Source organism: Sparus aurata, chromosome 22 (assembly GCF_900880675.1).
Source record: "Sparus aurata chromosome 22, fSpaAur1.1, whole genome shotgun sequence".
In the NCBI taxonomy this organism is placed as follows: domain Eukaryota; kingdom Metazoa; phylum Chordata; class Actinopteri; order Spariformes; family Sparidae; genus Sparus; species Sparus aurata.
This window is the reverse complement of record NC_044208.1, coordinates 15642170-15665682: the sequence shown is the minus strand read 5'-3', so window position 1 is coordinate 15665682 and position 23513 is coordinate 15642170. Positions and strand designations below refer to the sequence as shown.

The 23513-nt window shown below is 42.2% G+C and overlaps 2 protein-coding genes across 4 annotated transcripts; one reads left to right on the top strand and one right to left on the bottom strand.

The window, feature by feature from the left end:
* Positions 1-3: 3 nt before the first annotated feature.
* Positions 4-6160, top strand: slc35b2 (solute carrier family 35 member B2). 2 transcript variants are annotated; one of them, XM_030406084.1, is made up of 4 exons: positions 4-267; positions 2982-3166; positions 3309-3469; positions 4133-6160. In XM_030406084.1, exons 1-4 carry the CDS (start codon positions 248-250, stop codon positions 5063-5065), a joined length of 1299 nt encoding a protein of 432 aa, XP_030261944.1. In that variant the 5' UTR covers positions 4-247; the 3' UTR covers positions 5066-6160. The 2 variants fall into 2 exon arrangements, with proteins under 2 accessions (XP_030261944.1, XP_030261943.1); XM_030406083.1 differs by having other exon boundaries at positions 2982-3172.
* Positions 6161-16268: 10108 nt separating this feature from the next.
* Positions 16269-22810, bottom strand: hsp90ab1 (heat shock protein 90, alpha (cytosolic), class B member 1). Of its 2 annotated transcripts, none has more exons than XM_030404767.1 (12): positions 22652-22809; positions 21378-21521; positions 21015-21221; positions 20491-20650; positions 20120-20253; positions 19700-20023; positions 19451-19616; positions 19148-19338; positions 18166-18313; positions 17763-18031; positions 16911-17244; positions 16269-16828 (listed from the first exon to the last, which is right to left on the bottom strand). In XM_030404767.1, exons 2-12 carry the CDS (start codon positions 21519-21521, stop codon positions 16716-16718), a joined length of 2190 nt encoding a protein of 729 aa, XP_030260627.1. In that variant the 5' UTR covers positions 22652-22809; the 3' UTR covers positions 16269-16715. The 2 variants fall into 2 exon arrangements, with proteins under 2 accessions (XP_030260627.1, XP_030260628.1); XM_030404768.1 differs by lacking the exon at positions 16269-16828 and adding an exon at positions 17623-17652 and having other exon boundaries at positions 17075-17244; positions 22652-22810.
* Positions 22811-23513: the final 703 nt, after the last annotated feature.

Below are 23513 nucleotides of genomic sequence, written 5' to 3'. Positions count from 1 at the left end.
TCCGGCATCCTTTCCGTGTTGACTCAGGAGGAGGGGGCCTTTCCTGCTCAAGTGAACACATCGGCCATTGAGGATAAGTTGAAGACATCAAAGCTAAAGGCGGCTAGTCCTAAAGAAGACACTCCCTAGTTGTCAAAAAATAACGTTACCTGCCGGACCCGTGCGGCTTCATGCTCTGTTCCAGTGGAGACGCTTGAGTCTGTCGGCGTGTTCGCAGCGCCAGGTGTCGGGACACTGAGTGGGGAAAATGCCATCTTTTTCATGGAGGTAACGGTGGACATCAAGAGGAGCTAACTCAAATATGTCAAGTTAAATATATGATTTTTGGGGATTGGACACGCTTAGCTGACTGTCCTCTGTACCTGTAAGCGTGCAATGATATCATCTAACCGCCGGTTTCCGTTATTCGTAGTTACGATGACTGTCAGTGTTTGTGAAGTCTGCAAACAAACCTGAGCGCTAAAGTAAAACAGTAACGTTGGTGTACAGGAGCCAAGATTCAGTGAAGCTACCCTAAGTCAGATTCATATCTCCACATATATGGTTTATCATACTTGCTTTGTTATGATATGTGTTGACGGAAACGGTGTCCACGTAGGGTCAATAAATTGTTGTACGCATTGTGACCGCGGAATATTTAGATAATAAGCTAGATGTGGGGAGACAGACTGTATTCGCTGTGAAACTAAAGGGTACATGGCAGTCTGTAGGCACCGTGTTTGGTAACACTTAAAAATACTGTATGTTGTAACGTGTGATAGAAGTGTTTGCAGTGGCAATATGGCTGAAATTCCTACACAGGGCACAGAATCCAATGGTCACTGAATTCGGTACAACACCCTCTGCACTGATGGTGTTTACAGCCGATACAGCGCTTTATCCACATTGCTCCCTCTGTGCTAGTTTGGAAGTAACTGTGACATAGTTGTTATGAATGACAGTGCAATCTTATTTACCCGTTTTTAACCAGGGGATGCTGTGTTTAGTTTAGTTTGAGTCCATATTATCTGCTGTCATGCACTCACACAAGACATTAGCACTCATTCTCGCCTCAGGTACATTTTGGCAGTGCTCTGTCTGTGCTCCTGTGGTGTAGCAGCCTGTGGGATGGCTGCCGAGTGCAGTGCATTCCTCCATGTAATAAGCTGCTTGTTCAGAGCCCAGGTCCTGCTGCAGTGGGCTACTGGCCACAGCAGAGTCCCACACAAAGAGGCTCTGTATGAGTCAGTCTAACACCCCCCCTGAGAGGAGGCCCAGCCTCACTTTGAATGGGATACACACTCTGTGCCACGACAGCAAGGAGCACACCTTTTACATAGGCAGCTAGGATTTCACCACAGGTGTGCTTGAGTCATCGGTGTTGGTGGCACCACCCAGCGCATCTAATTACTTAACCACTTGTTTAGTGGGTTATGTGGTTCCATAACGTGTCCTCCATACCTCCCATTTTTACTAGCTGTGTTGTGCATTCAGATGGGTTTGCTTGTCATGGGTGGCACTACTCCGCTTTTGGAAACCGTTCCCCCAGGAAAGCGATTGTTTTTTTCTTAGAATGGCGACAAAGTCATCCAATCACAGTGAACCATTTAAAGCCTACCCTAGCCTGATACACTTATCTGTTTTGGATTGATGTCAACAACATTTGTTCGCTGTGATTGGATGAACAAACAGATTCTTGGCATAAGAGTGGGAATGTGAAGCAATCTTGGCATAGTGGCTGTATTGGGTATTGCAATTTTGCATTGATCATGTGGGCGTATCTTACATAGCCGTGTTGGTGTTTTTCCGAGAGCATCATTATTAACGTTGTTCCAGGACCATCATTAAAGCTGACTAGTCACGTTGTTCAGATGTCACATCTTTGCGACTCATGTCGTTGTTGATTCTGGAACATTGCAGTTACACGTCTCAATACAACATAGCAAACTGTCGAAAACCAGACCTTAAGCAAGCTGTAGGTTGAGTGGGTTTGAATCCCACTTTATTTCACGTACAGTTTTCTATTTCTTTTCAGTTTTCTGTCGCTATTTGGTTTTTGTCTTAGGATAGAGTTAGGACTGATGTATATGCTCTATAGGCCTAAAAACTTGTGAGTGTGGTGGCTTTTTTGGTACGTTCACCCAGTGAGTAACATTCATAGGACTGACTAAGGTACCCCCATAAAACAGTCTTATAGTACCCTTTGTGGCTCTTGAGGGAGATTTATTTGAAAATAACCCTTGTGATATCATCAGGCTTATGTTGACAGCAGCTTGGAGACTTTTAACAGGTAGCCTGCATTATAAACATGAGACAGGAAAGGTCTCGTAAAAGATATTATTTAAAGAATGTGTTTTTAGGCATGAGCCTAATATTGATATTTAAATATATTCAGTCTTTGCTGAATCTATTTGTATTTCATAAGTTTCATAACTGTATAAATACAATACTGAATTACTGTGGAAGTCCCTTTCACACTTGCTATCATAATTCATCAGCTTGCAAAATGTTTTGGTCATTTCGCCTTTCAGTTGCTTCTGCTTTGAGATACAAGATGACACAGCCTTCCTCTGTTAAAGTGATGGGTCACTGTCCAGTTAAGAAATACCTGGGACCTTTGGGTGTCCTGTCAAAGTGCCTGAAAGTAGGAACACATGAATCCTTTACAATAAAGTGATTCAAAAGCCTTCAGTGTAAATACATCTATCCACTGAGCAAAAAAGTGAAGCTAAAATGTTCACAAGTTAATTTTAAAACATTTCCATTGGCTACCCAGTCTGTAGTGATCGCATTTTGATATCATCAACCAGTTGATATTTATCATCAGTATTGTTACAGTGGCTAGCATTTTTTAAATTATTGTATTTATCTTGATGTGTTACAGGGAGTATTCGGTTTGTCAAAATATTAAGTGGCAAAACATGAAGTCAAATGATATGTATATATATTCTGTTCTTTACTTCACAATGTGGCCTGATATACCATGTTGTGTTACCCTGTAGGGCTTGGCCTGCACTTGTGTTGCTTCTCTTCCATTCTGTGGCTGCCGAGGAGTCATCGCTACTGGAAGGCTGGCACGAAGTCTGGCTCTTCCGCTTCCTCGTCAACGTGCTTGGATACTCCACCATCATCATCCCGGGCTACCTCCTCATTAGCTACTTCAAGCGCACCAATTACTTAGAAACAGGTTTGGGCAAGTGAATTACTGACATCTAATTTGGAAATGAATGCTAGTTTCAGACAACAAACCTGATGTCTTCGTAACTACCTTACCATCAATGTTATCATGTTAATTCGTTAATGTTTATGTATCTTTTTCTCTCTTTCAGGTAGTGGAATTTGCTACCCTGTTATAAAGACCTGTGTGTTTGGCAGTGAAGCCAAAACAGGTCTGTTGGATGACGTGTCAGTTGCACCGAGGAATGAGGGTGATTCAGGCTCATCAGTCAGACAGATCCTCAAACTGATCTTTTGTGCTGCCGGACTTCAGGTAGTGATCCTCCTGGGAAGATACAGTCATTGAGTACATAAAGCTGATGTGTTCTAATCCTATCATACTGTCATATAATGACTTTCTGTTTGTGCAGCTGTAGAGAAGGTTGTGTTTTGTTTGTTTTAATTAAGTGTGATTCCACTCACATTTGTATTGTAGTAGTCTAATGTACATAGTAATGTGTATTAAGGGAGGTTCTGGTAAGAGACAATGGTAAAAGCAAAACATCAACCACAACAAAATCCAGCAGGAGTATGATCCGACGAGTTCAGAGATGACAGGAAACAGGGTGAGAGAGATGGGGGTCGACAACTAGCCAAGGGCCCCGGGCAGGGACTCGAGCCCAGGGCCGCCAGTTTGCCACCGCATCGCTATAACAGCCTGTCTGCTTAAGTCTCTTCAGTGCGTCTTATCACCAACATTAAGCAGCTGTTTGAACACATAGATTTAACTTATTTCGCGGTGTACACAAAATTAATGAAAGAAGATTTTATTGACATGTTATATTTTACAAATGTAGAAATCAGTAAGCAATATAGGCTACTTATTTGTTGCCCTTGGATAAGGTCCCCTAATCCAAAGTCAAAGGTCAAGAATCAATTTAGATTTTTAACATGAAGTCTACCCCTGAAAAGCTAAAGTCGGTTTACTTATTTCTAGGTATCGTACCTGACATGGGGAGTCCTGCAGGAGAGGGTGATGACTCGTTCGTACGGAGCTACAACTCCAGAAGAGGAGGGTGAGAGATTCAAGGACTCTCAGTTCTTGGTCTTCATGAACCGTATCCTGGCCCTGACAGTGTCAGGCCTGTGGTGCACCCTGTTCAAGCAGCCTCGCCACGGAGCACCCATGTACAAGTACTCCTTCGCCTCGCTCTCCAACATCATGAGCAGCTGGTGCCAGTACGAAGCCCTCAAGTACATCAGCTTCCCCACTCAAGTCCTGGCCAAGGCCTCTAAAGTAATTCCCGTCATGTTAATGGGTAAGATCGTCTCCCACAAGAGCTACGAATACTGGGAGTACTTCACGGCCGTGCTGATCTCAGTGGGCGTCAGCATGTTCCTGCTGTCCAGCACACCCAGCAAGCACCCGTCCACCGTCACCACCTTCAGCGGGGTCATCATCCTCATCGGCTACATCGTTTTCGACAGCTTCACCTCCAATTGGCAGGACAACCTGTTCAAGTACAAGATGTCATCAGTGCAGATGATGTTCGGGGTCAACCTGTTCTCCTGCTTATTCACTGTCGGCTCGCTGCTGGAGCAGGGCGCCTTCTTCGACTCACTGGCCTTCATGACACGACACTCCGAGTTTGCCTTCCATGCCGTGCTGCTGTCCGTATGCTCTGCATGCGGCCAGCTCTTCATCTTCTACACCATCAACCAGTTCGGTGCTGCTGTCTTCACCATCATTATGACCCTGCGGCAGGCCATTGCCATCCTCCTCTCTTGTTTCCTCTATGGTCATGCCGTCACCATAGTAGGTGGCTTTGGTGTTGCTGTAGTTTTCTTGGCACTGTTCCTTCGGGTGTATGCACGCAGTCGCATGAAGGCCGGCCGGCGGTCCGCGCAGCCGCTCGCACAGAAGGTGTAGCACTCCAAAGTTGCACCAAACTGCAAACTGAGACCACGTTTTCTGTGGTGCTTTCTTGTCTTATTTCTGTGTATCTGTTTGTTTTGTTTTTTACTGTTATTTTCCATTGGTTTTTATTTTTGTCATTAATGGTACAGAAAGGGATTCTGCAGTTTTGACTCTTACACCAAGATGCCCCTAAGGGGTTCATGTGATTTGTGAGGGCAGCAGTCACAGAATTTTGAGTGCCTGTAAGATTGTCTAATACACGAGTCCCAAACCAGAAACTGTGCAAAACTGCCTCGTCACCTAATTCACAGTTTAACAGTTACATTATTCCTGGACCACTGTATGTGGCTTGTGCAGCCAGTGAAAGGTGACTGTGACCCTGAACAATGTATGTGAGCTGTACGGCTAATGCATTAATTTTAAAACATTTCCCCCTTACTTAACTTATCTTTTACTTCGACTATTGCATTCTGTAAAGACATTTTCTATTGGTTGAGGTATGTTTCAGTCACAATAACCAGATGCTGATCTCGCAGTCCTCCATGTTGGAGAGCAGGGGCCTTTTATGTGTCTGAATGTGGGATTTATCTTTTAAAGCTGCAAACATGGTCTGAACACATGGTGCATACATTTATATTTAATTTAAAGTATATTAACACGTCACAGAGGATACCATCTGTAGAGTAGAGGGTGGTAAATAAAGAGCGCACTACTTACAAATTGTATAATTTACAGTGAGTGAAGTAGATGTTGGTACTTTTAGCACCACATTATTTTAAGTTTTGTTTAGTTGTCTCAACACCGATTTTACTCAGTGTTTTAAAACCGGGCTAAAGACCTTGTAAATATATATCTAGGTCAATGTTAATTTCCAGCCAACTTGTCTGTTGCGTACTTTTGTAAAAGGACTGCTACATGTGTTTACATGTGAATCTTTGGAGGAATACTGGACGGGTGATGGAGCTCATATGGATGTGAAAATACTGTTGGGGGAGTTTGCAGAACAGAATGCATACAAGGGAAATGCAAACTTACTGGTACCTTGTTTCTATCATTCTATTTCCTCTGGTTACTGAATTAATAATAAAACATATTAAATTAACATGACACTTTGAAGTGGAGGGGTTTGATTTTACTGTTTCACATTGTGCAAAAGGATAAGACTCATGGTTAGTGCTGTTTGCTTCAGACGGTGGTACAGCGGTGACAATGATAATAAACCTTGTTTATGTAGCACATTTCATACACAAAAGTAGAGCCGAGCAATTAATCAAATGTGTGAAGTTTTTGATGAAAGTAAAATGTGTCATAACGTGTTTGACTTGCCGTAATATTATTCTAGGGCACATGCTTGTTTGGCACAGACCCAAGCAAAATCATTATTTTTATGTATTTTCTCAGTTAGAATTAAATGCAAAAATTACCGTTCCCTCTAAGGTTGTGACTCACATCGCAATTGCGGTATATCTGTCAAAATAATTGCAATCTGATTTTTTTTTTTTTTTTTTTTTTTGCATAATTATTCCGCCCTACTCAAAATGCAACTCAAGTGCGTCAAATCAGGAATAATGACTGTTAACAAAATAAATGAAGAAGCAGAGACAATTTAATCAACTGATGAAAGTAAAAATGGATCCAAGAAGAAGTTGGCAAAGCAACATATATAAAATGAAAACAAACAAAAACATCACAAGTTTAGCATCAGTATACACCGATTAGGTATAACATTATGACCACCTGCCTAATGTGAAGGTTTCCCTTGTGCAGCCAAAATAGCTCTGACCTGTCAAGACATGGACTTAAGACCTCTGAGGATGTCCTGTGTTGTCTGGCACCAGGACGTTTTATAGTGGATCCTCTGGGTCTTGTATGTTGGGGGATGGGGCCTCCATGGATCAGACCTGCTCCAGCAGGTCTCACAGATGCTCGATCAGGTTGGGATCTGGGGAATTTGGAGGCCCGGTCAACACCTTGGGCCCTTTATTGTGTTCCTCAAGCTGTCTCTGAGCAGTGTTTGTGGGGTGTCAGGGCACATTGTCAGGGCCACTGCCATCAGGTAGCTTTGTTGTGATGAGGGGGTGCACTTGGTTCACAACAGTGTTTGGATGGGTGGTGCGTGTCAAGTGCCATCCACATGAACACCAGCACCCAAGGTTTCCCAGCAGAACATCGCATTGTGATGAGATGAGCAGTGTTATTTATGTCACCTGTCAGTGGTTTTAATGTTGTGGCTGATCGGTGTACATTATTTAAACGCACAGCTAAAAGTCTTAAGCTATGCTAACACCTTTGGCTCTAACACCGCAAGGTGTTCCACAAACCAAAGAACTGGACAAATTAAAATTTTTACCTTATGGGGTCAGAGGATCTCCAAAGTAATTGTTTCTTGCTTGTTGTGTGCTGAGGTGATATGTTGGAACTTTGGTGTTGTACATGAATTGATTTTGTTTTGCAAAAGTAGCACTAGTGCTCACTATTGAAAATTAGAGAACGACCAGCACAAGATTTTGAAGCTTGAATGAATTAATGAATGAATCCTTTATTTATTCAGGGAAGGTCAATTGAGAGCAAGCTCTCTTTTCCAATGACACCCTGAGTACAAAATACATGAAAACACATATACAATATGATCATTCATGACACTCCAGAGCTACCGGGACAGACTTATGATCGGAACCTGGCTCTAGATTACAGCAAGCTATCGAAGAACAGAGATTAGTTAATGGTATTTACACCCTTATCACAACTTAGAGGATGAGAGGAACCAACAGATCTGATAGGATTACATTTTGGTTTATTTTATCAATTGTTTAAGTCTATTATTAGATTCCCTGTGATGTGAACTCCATTGCCCAAAAACACTGAGGTGCCTTAGAAGACATTTTCCAATTGTCCAAGTGACAGTTTAAAAAATTGAATACATAGAAATTTCTCATGAAACAAGTGAGCCGGGTTCCACAATACTACTACGGATTTTCACTTATCACATCAAATCAGTCACAAAAATCTGTTTCCTCTCTCCATCTCTCCATATTCCTCTTTAGTCTCATCGAGAAAGGGCAGCACATGCTAATTTCGAAACCAACGTGTCTGAGCGGCTGTTTGCATTCTACACTGATTCGTAAACCAGACCACTATTATGATTCACTTAACATCAAACTGAAGACGTGTTTGAGTGTGAAGTGCGAGAAAACATTTCCCCCTTGGTTTATCAATCTCACAGCTGCTTGATGGGGGAATTTCCCCACACCTCTCATTGCAAGTCCTACACCCCAGTTTGAAGGAGTGCGTCACCACGTCTGCGTCTCCAGTCCTCTTTTCAATAATGCAAATGACAAACAAAAGAGTTGGGGAGGTGACAAAGGCCACAGACATGGAGACCTCTGCTTTCAGACCACCGAACAGTCACTTTTGGCTCTCGCTCTGACTGCAGGACTGACACAGGCTGATTGTTCTTATTGTAGTTTTTATTAGCCGGCATGACTGTTTGAGTTTATCGGCAATGCCCGGAATTACTTCCCGAAACTATTTTTGTTTTGTTCAGATATCACTGAGCACCTGAACCAGAAGAGGGTTCATGTCTTTGTCACAGGTGACTAAAAAAGCTACAGAGATCGTGAAATGTATAGAATCCTTTTAAATGAAAATACGCTTGTTCTTTTTCTTGTTGAAAGTTTGATCAGAAGATTAATGACACTTCTCATTCTACTTGTAAAATAACTCATATTTAGTTTTTAAACTGTTTTTGAACTATATATGAGGCCACCGCAAGGTAGCTTAGCACAAAAACTGGAAACAGCTAGCAAGGTTCTGTTTGAAGTTAATAGAATCTGTTTACAAGCGTTTCTAAAACCCAATCCTTTTTTTCACTCTCTACCTTTCCAGTAAAACAATCCTGTTTAGCTTTAACTTCCATTTTTTTCAACTTTATTTTCCATTCATCCATCCATCCATCCATCCATCCATTGTCAACCGCTTATCCAAAATCGAGTCGCGGGGGCTGCAGCTTTAGTAGCGAGCTCCAGACTTCCCTTTCTCCGGCCATATCGGCTAACCCTGACCGGGGAATCCCCAGGCGCTCCCAGGCCAGAGAAGAGATATAATCCCTCCATCTGGTCCTGGGTCTACCCCTAGCTCTCCTCCCAGTTGGACGTGCCAGGAACACCTCCCTAGGAAGGCGCCCTGGTGGCATCCTCATCAGATGCCCGAACCACCTCAACTGGCTCCTTTCCACGCAGAGGAGCAGCGACTCTACTCCGAGTCCCTCCCGGATGGCTGAGCTTCTCACCCTATCTCTAAGGGAGACCCCAGCCACCCTGCGAAGAAAACCCATTTCGGCCGCTTGTACCCGCGATCTCATTCTTTCGGTCATGACCCATCGCTCATGACCATAGGTGAGGGTAGGGACGAAGATTGACCAGTAGATCAAGAGCTTTGCCTTCCGGCTCAGCTCCCTTTTAATCACAACCGTGCGGTGAAGCGCATGCAACACCACACCCGCTGCTCCGACACATTCCCCACCTGGAGCAGGCAATCCACCGGTTTCCTACTGAGAACCATGGCCTCAGATTTAGAGGTGCTGATCCTCATCCCTGCCGCTTCACACTCAGCTGCGAACTGATCCAGTGAGCGTTGTAGATCTACAGCCGATGATGCCATCAAGACCAAATCATCTGCAAAAAGCAGTAATGCGATCTTCAGGTCACCGACCTGTAACCCCTCCACACCATGACTGCGCCTCGAAATCCTGTCCATGTATATCACAAACAGGATTGGGGACAAGGCACAGCCCTGGCGGAGGCCAACACCCACTTGGCATGCAGCTCTCACTTTGAGAATATAGGGATTGGATGGCCCTGAGAAGGGAACCCCTCACCCTATACTCCCGCAGCACCTCCCACAGAACATCCCGGGGGACCCGGTCGTACGCCTTCTCCAGATCCACAAAACACATGTGGACTGGGAGATTGTACTCCCAGGCCCCCTCCAAGACCCCTGCCAGAGTAAAGAGCTGGTCCGTTGTTCCACGACCAGGACGGAATCCGCATTGTTCCACTTCAATCTGAGGTTTGACAAGGAGGTTCTGACTGGCATTTCTAAAGCTCACTCTTGTTTGTTCTGTCTCATCTATTTTGTGAATCAACCCTATTTAACTTAGACTTCCATGTTTTTAAGTTGAATATGAGGCTACCTCAAGCTAGCTTAGCGCAAAGACTGGAAACAGCTGACAAGGCTCTGTTTAAAGTTAACAAAATCTGTTTACCAGCGTTTCTAAACATCAATCCTTTTTTTCACTTCTTACCCTTCCTGATAAAATAACTTATATTTAGCCTAAAGACGCCCATGTCTTCTAGCTTTTCCGGTAGCTCACAAGCGTTTCTGAAGCTCACTCTTTTTAAAATTTTTACCTTTCTAGAATAACACCTCCTATTTAGCTTTAACTTACATTTCTTCAAGCTAAATATGAGTTGATAGCAAGCTAGCTAATCAAACAAAGCCCGGATACAGGAAACAGCTTGCTAGGGTCTATTCAAAGTTAAAAGGATTTGCTTTTGCAGTTTGTTCACTTTTTATCTTCCCTGTCAAAGAACTAAAATTTAGCTTGAAGACTTATTGAATTAAAGCTAAATACTGCATAAGGCTACTACAAGCCAACTTACAACAAAGCTAGCAAGGGTCTGTTCAAAATTAATCTCACGCTTGTTTGTTCAATCTGTCGCCCAAAACAGGAGCATTTGACTGGGGTACAACTTCTAGGGCTATTCAACCAATCAGATCAACAGTAGCAGAGTGCAACCACCAGTGAAGCCAGTTTGTAAATCAAGAGTAAAAACATATTTTCTGATTGAGAAGCCTTCAGTCAAGTTCTGTGTTCTTCTGTCGATGAAATATACTCCCCAGTTCTGATATAAAACCAGCAGCTGCCAGTAGCTCCTTTTTGAGGACGCCAATACATTTTTGATCCCGTTTGAATTGGGCCATGAATCGCACACACAATGTTGGTCAAGAGAGTTGCAATTTCTCATAATTAAATTAAAATACCATGTAGTTTGGTGTTAAACTGCTCAATTAACTACATTGTATCGCTCAACACGCATCAACGTCTTTTTATTATTATTATTTATTATTTGATTTTTTTTTTTACTTTTTAGATTAATTGAAAAACCATGGTGTAGCATGTCAGTTAGTGAGCTCTATCGGCCAGGCTAGCTAGTAACCCTAACCCTAACCCTTCATTTGTTTTCAGTCTTTGTGCTAGCTAAGCTAAGCTAAGCTAAGCTAACCGGCTGCTTTCGCTAGCTTCATGTCTGTCACACGAACATAAGAGCAGAACTTAAAAGTGTATTTTCTGTCGTTCTAAATTATAAAAAACAACTGATATACAATAATAATAGAGTGTTTGCTACCTAGCTAGTTCCGACCGGATGAAAACCATTCATAAAATTATCGCTTTCATAATATTTATGAAACTTACTATCACAGCTGATAGTGATATAGCCTATGTGACTCTATTTCAACTTTTGAATAATAGTTTTACACTAAATGTAATGAGAGATTTGACACATATGAGCTTATTTGATTATTGGCGAGGATGTGTCTCCCTAATATTTTATACAAGTATCCCCCTGGAAAGAGTCAGGGTTACGGTCAGTTTTTATGATTTGATTACTGGCAAGAAACCAGACTTTTCCTTTCATTTGTTTTTGGGGATCTGAAAAAAAAAAAAAAAAGGCAGCTTTCTAACCTTTAGGCCACCACCACGCACTCCTTTACTGTATATGTGGAACAAAAACAGTGTGAGAGACCGTGTGTGAGTCTCCACTCTCTAACGAGTCATAAAGGTTATCATTTTCGTGGGTTGCTGCGTTTTTATACTTCATGATCGCAGGTTTTTATTTCTCTTGTGTAGGCCTTTTATCTTGCACATCTTGCTTCCTTCCTACTCAGTGTGGGTGGTGATCCTGTTCCTGTCTCTGCTACTTACTGAGTGCTGTCGAATATGAAAAAAGTGACATTGTGCTTGACGCGTGTGCCGAAATCCGCTTTCAGATCATGAAAAGCAGTTGTGTTTTTTCTGTCAACTTTGTGTCGTGGACGTCATGGAAACCGAAATTGTGCCACTCTGCACACAGACCTGCAGGGTTGTGTGGTTGCAAGCATGTACTGTAAAAAAAAAAAAGCGATGCCAGACCTTTGTGTCTCGTGTTATCTGGAGATTCTGCGTTGATACAGAAGCCACACTTCTCGGTGGTGGTCTGTTATCATCGCTGAGGCGCTTACACATATATGACAATATGACACAAGTGTACAGACAAATATTCTCAGGTTGCTCCAGAGTCACCTAAATCTAAATCTAAATCTGGCGTAGCTCGAGCAGGAACTCTTGAGGCAGCAGAGTTCCCGTCAACACGTTTTACGGTGATCTCTCGTGGCATTTTTGCATTTGACAGCTTGACAGTGGAGAGAGACACACATACAGAGAGCAGAGATGACAGGCCACAAAGGTCACCACCTCAGCCCACTGAAACCAGGAACCCCCCCCCCCCAAATGTATTTATTTATTTGTTTGTCAATTAACATTTTCAGTTTACACTCAAAATGTAAATATGCCAGAGTTAGCAAAAAAGCTAATTTTCGTCTGTAGTCCCTTGGCAGGTCAACACATCATCACATTACATTAGTGGGAAAGAAAAGAAGAAGATGCCGCATGTGTGGGTTTGATTTACACAAGGGAGTCGAATGTTTCCACAGGAAGTCTTTTGTTGAAGCGAGTCAAACCAGAAGAAAACCTTCTGAGGGAAGTCTACGTTGACTGATGAAATTAACCAGGAATTTTCCACCAGCTGAATCAGACCGATCTCACTACAGGTAGCTCTCAGGATATCTCCTGCGTGGCTCATTTGCATTTTAGTCTTTCTTTTTTTCAATTTAGACCCATTGTTCTGAAAAAGAGAGTCAAAATGGGGGTCGCGAACAATCGATTGGAGGATAACAGTTTGTTACGCTTGGAATAAATGACTTAGGTTGTAGAGTTACACCATCAATATTCAGACGCATTTGTTGTGAAACCTCTTGGTTCTAGACATCTGCATCCTGTGTCAAACCAACATCGCTGCATTACTACCAAGATTACCAATGTGCTTCATTTGTTGAAGACGCAGTCTCGTGAGCGTTTACGGTCAAAATGTGTTGGGGTGTTTTTTTATATTTTAAATATATATTCACCCAAGAATGAAAATTCTGTTATTATCCACTCAACATAACGAGTCCACAAAACATTTCTGGAGCTTCACAAAAACACAAAATTGTTTCATAGAGCTCACCCGGCCTGATACAAGTCTGCAGAAGCAGCAAGATCCCGAATTGATTTGGAAAGAGGCTTTTTCACCTTGCAGTGAAGATTTCGTCTTTAAAAAGGGTGTAAATACTGTCTTTTCAAAGCGATTTGAGATCTTATTGTTTCTGCAGACTTGGGTCATGCCAGGCGAGCTGTATGGGGCCATTTTATGTTTACTGGAGTTTTTATTTTCTTACATTTTTTAAAGCAGGTCCCCATCTAATTTAGTTGTTTGGGAAAATGCTGCAACGATGGACTTCAAAACTTCATTCCACTTTCCATCAGCATGAAGGGGAGTAGATTTTTCATTTTTGGGTGAACCTAACCTTTGAAATTAATAGTGGACACAGCTTTTATAGCGTTAACATCAATTTACCTTAGACAGTGAGTATGCAATTGCAAAATACATAAAATAATTGGCAAAACAGTCTCCATTTAGCGGCTGTTCTGGAGATTTGGGTCATATCCTCGGTGTTTCTCAGCAGCTGGTGTCGGTCAGGCTGTCACTGAAATACAGAAACAGACTTCTCATCTGTGTCAGCTATAGTCCACAGTTTAGTCAATAAACTGTCAAAAAAATTATGAAAAATGCTCATCACAATTTCCAAGAGCTCAAAGTGACATCTTTATATGACTTCCATGGTCCACCCCACAGTCCAAACCCCAAAGGCTCCTTATATATTATGAAAAATGACAGAGAAAAGCTGCAAATCTAAACAATTAAGAGGCTGGAGCAAGCAAATGTTTGTCATTTTTGCTTGAAATGTTCCAGATAGTTGGCATTTAATCTTCCTTTAATCGTCTGATCCTTGCAGCTCTGCAATAGAGTGCCAGCAACTTTGTGCCGACATATTCACCTTGAAAAAAAAACAAACATGTTTTCAATTGTTTTCACCTTCATTGTGATTACTGTGGTGAATACTCAAACACGAACACTGCTTGTGAAATCATCTGCGATAATGCAAAGGATCTGTAGAGGCGGCAAATTATAAGGTGGACATGTTGAGGCGTTTGAGGTTTCACAGTAACATTGTATTCTTCTGCGTGTTTCTGAATGACGGCGCTGAAGTTCCCCCCACTATCACTCTGACTCCAGCGAGTGTGTGTGTGTGTGTGTGTGTGTGTGTGTGAGTGTGAATGAGTGTGTGTGTGTTTGAGGGACAGACGCCCACACATCACTGTTTTTACTGATGAGAGCAGAAAAAAAAAAGGTGCCGCCGCCCCCTCAAGGCTACACGAAAGCACATGACTTCCAGGAATATACTCGCTTTTTTTACATTTTCCCCCAAAGAGTTCAGCTGTTGATGCCTCACACTTTCAAGAAGCTCGTGTGCACAGGTTAGGGCTGCGTTTCACAATGTCATGCTGCCCACACGCTTTTGTAATGGCATGTTGACAAGTAAGGAGGAGGATTCTCGAGAATTTTCCTCCTCCCTAAATGATGTTTCTTGTCTGTTCTGCTGTGAGTCGTTGGACAAGCAACTTCAGCCTTCCCCCGAGGAGACGTGCCATTTGTATCTCGGCATCTTTAAGGCCCGTTAGAATGTTATTTTGTCGAGCTCTTCCACTATGAAAAACAAGGGTCGTTGGTGTCGTGGGATTGCACTTGTGGAAACAAAACTTTGGAAAAACAACCACCAATTGACCTCATGGATGTTTCCAAAGTGGGATTTATAATAACCTTTGTTAATGAATAGTAAATGTATAGTTCAATAACTTTTAACCTCTTAGTGAAAGACTACAACTAAAACTGACATGAATTAAGTTTACAATTGCTAAACTTGTATAAATTGATCAATGATTATTTTTAATTAAGTGTTGCCTCTTAAACTGGCCAAATATGTAAGAAAACATGATCAAGTGTCGTCTAAGTCTCCCCATCAGAACATGTGATGCTGTGCAGCGCAGTGCCCTCTAGGGTTTCTTTGCAGGTTAGAAAATGCAGAGCTATATAGGCGGCCTTTAATCTTAGGAAATTAGTACACTTAAGAGGTGTGTAATAGCTCAAATTCCAGTCACATAAAACAGTTTTAATCTACTACGAGCGCAACTAGGGTATGTGCTCCGGTCGCTTTCCTAGGGATTACATTACTTCTGTTTGAAGGGGCAGTATGTTGTTTTTCTAGAGGAAAGTCAAACTCTGAATTTTAATATTAACGAGGTAATGAAACAAATAAGGTCCACAGAACACCGTCTGAAGCTGGAATGGTGGCAGGGTCTGCCACCCGTAGGGTCAGTTTGTTTGTTCAGTCATGAAAACAGAGTTCAGAATTCAGTCAAAGGTCTGACTCTTCAGACTAAAATGTCTTCCTCAAAACATAATGCTCCTTTAAAGTGTCTAGAATTAGACCTTGACCCACTAATAAATGTATATGCACCATTATAAAAGTACCCAAAAAACAAAAAAAGACTTGAGAAGTAGTTTTGTGAAAGTCGTCAATCAGTAATACGTTTACATGCTTCATACTGTGGGTTGACCAATTGACCTGGTTATTGGATCAGATATTCAGCAATTTTTAATCAGATTGCAGATAATACATTTAAAATGCATTACACTGGCTCTAAAGCAGCTTATAAGATAAGAAACGTCAGCATAAAACTGAGTACAAGGAAAAAAAGCCCAGATACTCAAAATTGTACTTGTTGACATTTCCCCATAGTGATGACTAGCTTCACTAAAACAGACACTTGTAATGTGTGGAGCATGTCCCCACCTAGTGGTCACTCAGAAGAACACCAACATGTAAATCTCACGTTGAAATATTGATATCCAATTAAACAGCACAGAAATTGCTCCCCCTTCAAAAACCTACTTGTGATATGGCAACTGATTTAAAACCGACGTAAGGCATAAATGGAGCCAAGAGACGTGACCTGTAAGGTATTACATCTTTAATTTTTTGCAAAACAAAAGACTTGGAATACAGACAAGCCTGGACTCAGGCAAAGGAATCATACAGTCCTCTCTCTCCATGCAGCGTGCAGTGTTGCACATGAGCAGAACGTCCCCAAACCCTCCACCAGACCTGACCTGATAATGGAATGTACCATTCCCATGTTCACACGTTAACCACTCCAACATTTAAAACTCAGTGCAACAGGGTACTCTTTAAAACATATGTGCTGTCACCATGAACGCATAAACCAAAACTGCTTTTCTTAAAAAGGTCTTGCAGAGTTATGCTCTAGGCACGAGAGCAACACTGGTCCACCACACAACATGAATGACTATTTGTTTTGCAGTTACTGCAGATTTTTTTTTTTTTTAAAGGATGAACAATTGAAAAGTGAGGCTAAAGTGTTAGAAATCTGCAGGGGGATTGTTTAATCAACTTCTTCCATGCGTGAAGCATCATCGTCGCCTTCTAGGGGAGGAATCTCATCTGGGACGGATGTTGAGGTGGCCTCCTCTACGGGAACGTCGTCATCATCGATGCCTGAAGATGAGGATTGTTTGTTAGACATCAATGCAAGAGCCACATGAAAAAAAACTGATATTGATCTGCAGTTTTTCCTTACCCAGTCCGAGCTTGATCATTCTGTAGATGCGGTTGGAGTGGGTCTGTGGGTCATCCAGGGAGAAGCCTGAGGACAGCAGGGCGGTCTCGAACAGCAGGATGACGAGGTCCTTCACAGCCTTGTCGTTCTTGTCGGCATCTGCCTTCTGCCTGAGAGTCTCGACAATGGGGTGGTCAGGGTTGATCTCCAGGTGCTTCTTAGCCATCATGTAGCCCATGGTGGAGTTGTCCCTGAGTGCCTGGGCCTTCATGATCCTCTCCATGTTTGCCGTCCAGCCGTAAGTGCTCGTCACAATGCAGCAGGGTGAAGACACCAGTCTGTTGGACACTGTCACCTGGTAGAGACAGTCCAACAGAGGACATTAACACATGCAACATGCAGCGTTTGAACAGCAGGCCTTTAGAACTCATGTTAATAAAAGCATGCAGAACAGTCATGTTAGAAAAACGCTCAACACGACACATTCAAGGCAACCGTTCGCCAATTCCAAACCTTAAATGTCTAAGGTCAACAATTATAAGTGCAACCTCTTGCAAAAACTATTCCAACAACTGGTTAAACTTTTACTTTTGTTTTACATTCTGAAAAAAAAACAGGCATCTGTTAGGTCACACTTAGAAGTTACATTTTCAAAAAGGTTCATTTGGCATTCAAAAAACTCAATCAGGGCACACAAAGACTTCGGGGCCTCCGCACAGCTTTAAAAACTCACCAGAATACAACTTAGGACCAGTTAGGACACCTGTTTCCAAACAAGACACTGTCAACTGTAGTTCTGAAGTCATAAGAGCCTAAATCCTACAGTATGAAGCGAAGTGGAACATGAATCTCAAGCTCATTAGGATCACCGACCTTCTCCACTTTCTTGTCCAGGATCTCCTTCATGAGCTTGCAAAGGCTCTCAAACTTGGCCTTGTCCTCCTCCATCTTCTTCTTCTCCTCCTCATCCTCTGGCAGCTCCAGGCCCTCTTTAGTGACAGAGACCAGGCTCTTGCCATCAAACTCCTTCAACTGCTGGACGCAGTACTCGTCAATGGGCTCCGTCATGTACAGGACCTCGAAGCCACGTTTGCGGACGCGCTCAACGAAGGCGGAGTTGGCCACCTGATCCTTGCTCTCACCTTAGGATGTCAAATTTTTTGTTAAGCTTATGTACGGTGACAATTTAAAAAAAAAAAAAAAAAAAAAAAAAAAAAAAAAAGTTACTTAATTTGAAGATAAGAAAATTTGCTTTTCTAAAAAGAGACAAACTCACCAGTGATGTAGTAGATGGACTTCTGGTTTTCCTTCATGCGGGTCAGGTACTCTGTGAGGGAGGTGGTCTCATCTCCAGACTGGGAGCTGTGGTAGCGCAGCAGCTCAGACAGCTTCTTGCGGTTTTGAGAGTCTTCGTGGATGCCCAGCTACAGACAGACAATGAATTGTGATTGTGTGTTCATTCATAATAATCCACTACACCAGTAGCCTTGATCACAACAATTACCCAGTTACATTTTGGACATTAATCATCAAGAACCTGTTCATATAATCAGAATTTTTAAGAATCACAAATGGCATCTCTTTAAAAAAAAAAAAAAAAAAAAAAAAAAAAACACTCAGAGTGGGATTGTTTGACTCAAGATAACCTCGACCTTCCTGATAGGATACCCAAGGTGAGATCAATAAAGCCAGGTGATTGAAAGCTTTCTGTAAAACGTCAAGTCTGTTTTGTGACACATGTCAGAGGTGAAAGACGTTTCAATACTTGTAGTCTTTTTTTTAATCTCACTTTAGTGATGAAATTCAGCATACTGCATTAAAAAGCCAATTGTGATCAGGTATTGACCCTTTTCTTCCCATTTGACACTCAAAAACAGGACATGTTAGAATAAAAGCAATACTAGACAAATTATCTACAACACTAACAGACTAGTCTACAGCACCTAAGCACTGCAAGTTTAATGCACTCAACTAAATAAAAGCATATCTGCAGGAGATCAATTTGTTGAGAACAAAGACAACCATTTGTCAGCTATGCAGCAAGTTTCAAAATGTTTGGCCAATCACAAAGCTATGTCTACACTGCCTTGGAGAGCTAGAGGGTGCAGCAACCACTAGAGGAAAGTAAAGTAAACCTTAGGAGTCCATGGAGATACACTGAAGAATCATGGAGTGCATTGTAAAAAGAGGAACTGTCATTTATAAAAAATAAAGTTTGTGTTTTCCTAAACAGTGCTACACTTGTTTATTTCAGATACCTTGATGTTCTTGGAGAACCCCTCATAGAACTTCTTGTAGTTCTCCTTGTCTTCAGCCAGTTCGGCAAAAAGCTCCAGACACTTCTTGACAATGTTCTTGCGGATGACCTTCAGGATCTTGCTCTGCTGCAGCATTTCTCTGGAGATGTTGAGGGGCAGGTCCTCAGAATCCACCACACCACGGACAAAGTCTGAAGATTAACAAAACATTTCTTATTGGAATGTTTCTGTACCCATCAAAGCATAAATCACTGTGCAGTCCTGAGATGTTCAACAGAACACTACATTTGTATTCCAACTTACTCAGATACTCTGGGATGAGTTCTTCGCAGTTATCCATGATAAAGACTCTCCTGACGTACAGCTTGATGTTATTCTTCTTTTTCTTGTTCTCGAAGAGGTCAAAAGGTGCACGGCGGGGAATGAAGAGCAGAGCCCGGAACTCCAGCTGGCCCTCCACTGAGAAGTGCTGTAAAGAGGAAGAGAATTCACTTTAGTTGTTACTTTAAGCCATGAAAAACACAAGAGCTGCTTTTGCACTGCACCATTTACCTTGACAGCCAGGTGATCCTCCCAGTCGTTGGTCAGGCTCTTGTAGAACTCTCCGTACTCCTCATTTGTGATGTCGTCAGGGTTCCTGGTCCAGATTGGCTTGGTCTTGTTCAGCTCCTCCTGGTCGATGTACTTCTCCTTGATCTTCTTTTTCTTCTTCTTGTCCTTGTCTTTGGAGTCCTCCTCGTCGTCTGAGCCCACATCCTCGATCTTTGGCTTGTCCTCACCTTCCTCCTTCTCCTCCTTCTCTTCTTTCTCTTCCTTTTCGGCCTTTTCCTCCTCTGCCTCATCATCGCTGATCTCCTTGTCACGCTCCTTCTCCACCTGCAATTCAAACACTTGAGTTTAACATCACTGACCAAAAATAAATACTACACATTTTAAGTAGCCAGATAAGGTGCATCAAAATTCAATACATACAAACAGGGTGATGGGGTAGCCAATGAACTGAGAGTGCTTCTTGACAATTTCCTTGACCCTCTTCTCCTCAATGTACTCCGTCTGGTCATCCTTCAGGTGCAGGATGATCTTTGTTCCACGGCCAATGGGCTCGCCTGGAGAAAGTTGTACAACCATGAGCATACTTGTCTGAAAAACCTACAGTCTGAGTAAATGGTTCTTTCTAATGTTAATACCAAGCAGTAACCTAAGGAAATGAACAGCAAACAGAGATGCATTGTTCAATGACTTTGATCTTAAAATTTGCGTGTAGGCTTCTCATCAAAAATAGTTGAATAGATCACATCTCTTACAGAACATCTATGGTTCTGTAATGGTGCCTCGTCACGTACCACTGTCAACCTTTACTGTGAAGGAGCCTCCAGCAGAGGACTCCCATGCATACTGCTCATCATCGTTGTGTTTGGTGATGACGACCACCTTCTCAGCAACAAGGTAGGCAGAGTAGAAACCCACACCAAACTGACCGATCATGGAAATGTCAGCTCCAGCCTAGAGAGAACACAATTATAACTTTGAGACAGCAGTCAAAATGGTCTTTAGGCTTTACCTCAATCTTTGATAATTTGCTATTAAAAAGATCTGAGCTGATCCTTAGTTTTTGTATTTGAACCAATCTGGCATGTTTGAATGCATCATTATAGACCGATATAGGTGATCCAAATCATCCTTTCCTGATCGTCATTGTTGTCCCCCCCCCTTCCTAGTGCATTCAAGATCAATATTTTAAAGTGTTTAATGTTGGTAGGTTGAAATAGCTGCTACAAAATGACTAAGGTAACGGCAGGCCCTTGTCTTGTGTGCCATTTGCCTTCCTATTACATGCTGTAATCTGTATAGTGTTCCACTCTAGTACCTGCAGGGCCTCCATGAAGGCCTTGGTGCCAGACTTGGCGATGGTACCCAGGTTGTTAATGAGGTCGGCCTTGGTCATGCCAATTCCAGTGTCGATGAGGGTCAGGGTGCGGTCAGCTTTGTTGGGGATGATGTCAATTTTCAGATCCTTGCCACTGTCCAGCTTGGTTGGTTCGGTCAAGCTTTCATAGCGAATTTTGTCCAAAGCCTGAGAAAATGCATTGACAAAAACGCATGATTATTGATACCATGTGGTCCTTAAATTAATCCCATTACTATTACCATTATTAAATGACCAGTTTCACACTTAAAAATAAATGCATAATTTACTGTGTACAAGAACAGCAAACTCATCCAGACTTACATCAGAGGCGTTGGAGATCAACTCCCTGAGGAAGATCTCTTTGTTGGAATAGAAGGTGTTGATAATCAGGGACATCAGCTGAGCGATCTCTGCCTGGAAGGCAAAGGTCTCAGCCTCCTCCTCTTGGTGCATTTCTTCAGGCATCTGCACAAAAAGACAAAACGTTTGAGCAAGCTGCCTTCAATTTGAAAGGGTATAAATGGCAAAACATCATTCATGTATTATTAATAGGGGGTGGTAAACAAAACACAATGACTCAACAGCTGACTATATTCGGTTTTAAAGGGTTAAAAGAAGTCATTTGATAGATATTCATTCCACGTCAAAACGCTTCCATTCTTCCAGTTTCGTTTGCCATTAAGCGCCATCATAATTTGATCATATCTTCAAGTGGATTTCGTAAATCTGGACACCAGCCATCATGTTAGCAACATCGACGGAAGTAGCCGTTAACCAACATGGCGTCGACTGATAGACAATGGACCCCGCAAACACGTGCTAGAGCACGGCTACAGGCACAGGATACCGCCTGGGTATGCGGCACTAAATGATACGTTTATTTAAGATTTAAACATCGTTAGTGTAATGTTAAAAACATTCGGTGACGAAAACGACTGAACTTCGTGTTGGTTTAAAGCACCGTTCGCACACGAACCGAAGGAAAACCCAAAACAATGACTTGCCATTTTTAAAAGCGGATCGTACACACCAGACACCACATGCTAGTGTATTTTAACCAAATCAGCCTCCTTTTAACGGTCACACGAACCGTATTAAACTAACGTCACCGACATTCAAGACCAGATATCACTCAAACATTTATGACCTTAGACTTCCTACACGGCCAATGGATGGAGGTGAAGGGCTCTGAAATGGGGGTCGTAATGATCTGGGTCGAGTGTGAATTTTAGCACCATTATATAAACCGAGCCATCGTTGTCATCTTCACCACACCTGCCTTGGTGCAACACAAGCCTGGCCTAACGGTGCGGCACATTGCCGCATCGCAGCACTGCCATGTATCGGCCTGTACATGAAAATTTTAATTCAGTAAAGGATTAAACATTATGTAACATTTAAGCTAACAAACAGGGGATACCGGCAGTGTGCTAGCTGTAGCCCACGATACAGTAATGATGCTAAGGTTATCGTCGTGACTCATGAGCTCCCATCGTGGATACATCAAACCGTTTCTCTATGATGGGTTAGCTAAAACCGAATAGTAAAAGAGGATAGTGTACTCAAGGTGTTAGTAAAAATACTCGTCTACATACCTTGTTTATTTCGTTGACTTTTCTTGAATAAAATGCAACCAATGTTAGTCCCTTCTGCTCTCTGACACAGGGAAATGGAAAGGGACTTCCTTTTAATAGACCGGAATCTTTATACACAGTCGTTTCAGTGTGCGGCCGTATCCATCCGCGGTGCACCATCTAGTGCTATTACTGGTCTGTGGGCAGAAGACAGTCAGTCAGTAAAACAACGATCTTACCCAAGAAAACGACTTTTTTCTGACATTATGACGAATTATATAAAATCAAGTGTTGGCACGAACATCTCAGTATGACGTGAATAAACGCAATTAATGACATAATCAGGAACTTGTATAAACTTGAGTGCCTTCTGAATAGCAAATAATTAAACAATGTGAAAGATATCTTGGTGCAGGTTGATGTACAGCCAGTGTAAATGATAAAAACAAATCCAAATATGTTTTATGTTTGCAAGACACAGCCCAGTGGCCCTAAAAGCACTTGGTATTAAAGGTAATCTTGTACCTCAAGAAATGCTGCATTTTAACTATACTAACCATTGATGCCATCTTGTGGCAGTTTAGCCCAATAGGATAGCACAGATATACATAGAGGAGGGTACTCGGAAAAAATACATATTTATTGACGGACTTGACTCCGAAGCTGCCGCCACATACTATCAAGGTAGAAATATCTCCATCAACCAAATGAATATAGTCAATCAAAATTCACAGATGAGTCGTTTATTTCGTAGAAAAGGGTGAGGGTCTTTTTGATCGGACGGAGGGATATTTGAAACCAAGAGGCTGTGCTCTGTTTCTTCTAGCACTTTCCATGAAAAACCCGCCTAAAGTGACGTCACGGCGTGTCAGATGCAGCCCTC

Bases quoted from the DNA above. Each gene is read 5' to 3' on its own strand.
- slc35b2 (XM_030406083.1), top strand. From the start codon at position 248: ATGCCATCTTTTTCATGGAG. The intron at 268-2,981 runs GTAACGGTGGAC...GTTACCCTGTAG, and splicing joins ATGCCATCTTTTTCATGGAG to GGCTTGGCCTGCACTTGTGT. The intron at 3,470-4,132 runs GTAGTGATCCTC...ACTTATTTCTAG, and splicing joins TTTGTGCTGCCGGACTTCAG to GTATCGTACCTGACATGGGG.
- hsp90ab1 (XM_030404767.1), bottom strand. From the start codon at position 21,521: ATGCCTGAAGAAATGCACCAAGAGGAGGAGGCTGAGACCTTTGCCTTC. The intron at 21,222-21,377 runs GTAAGTCTGGAT...GCATTTTCTCAG, and splicing joins TGATCTCCAACGCCTCTGAT to GCTTTGGACAAAATTCGCTA. The intron at 20,254-20,490 runs GTACGTGACGAG...AACTTTCTCCAG, and splicing joins CACAGTAAAGGTTGACAGTG to GCGAGCCCATTGGCCGTGGA.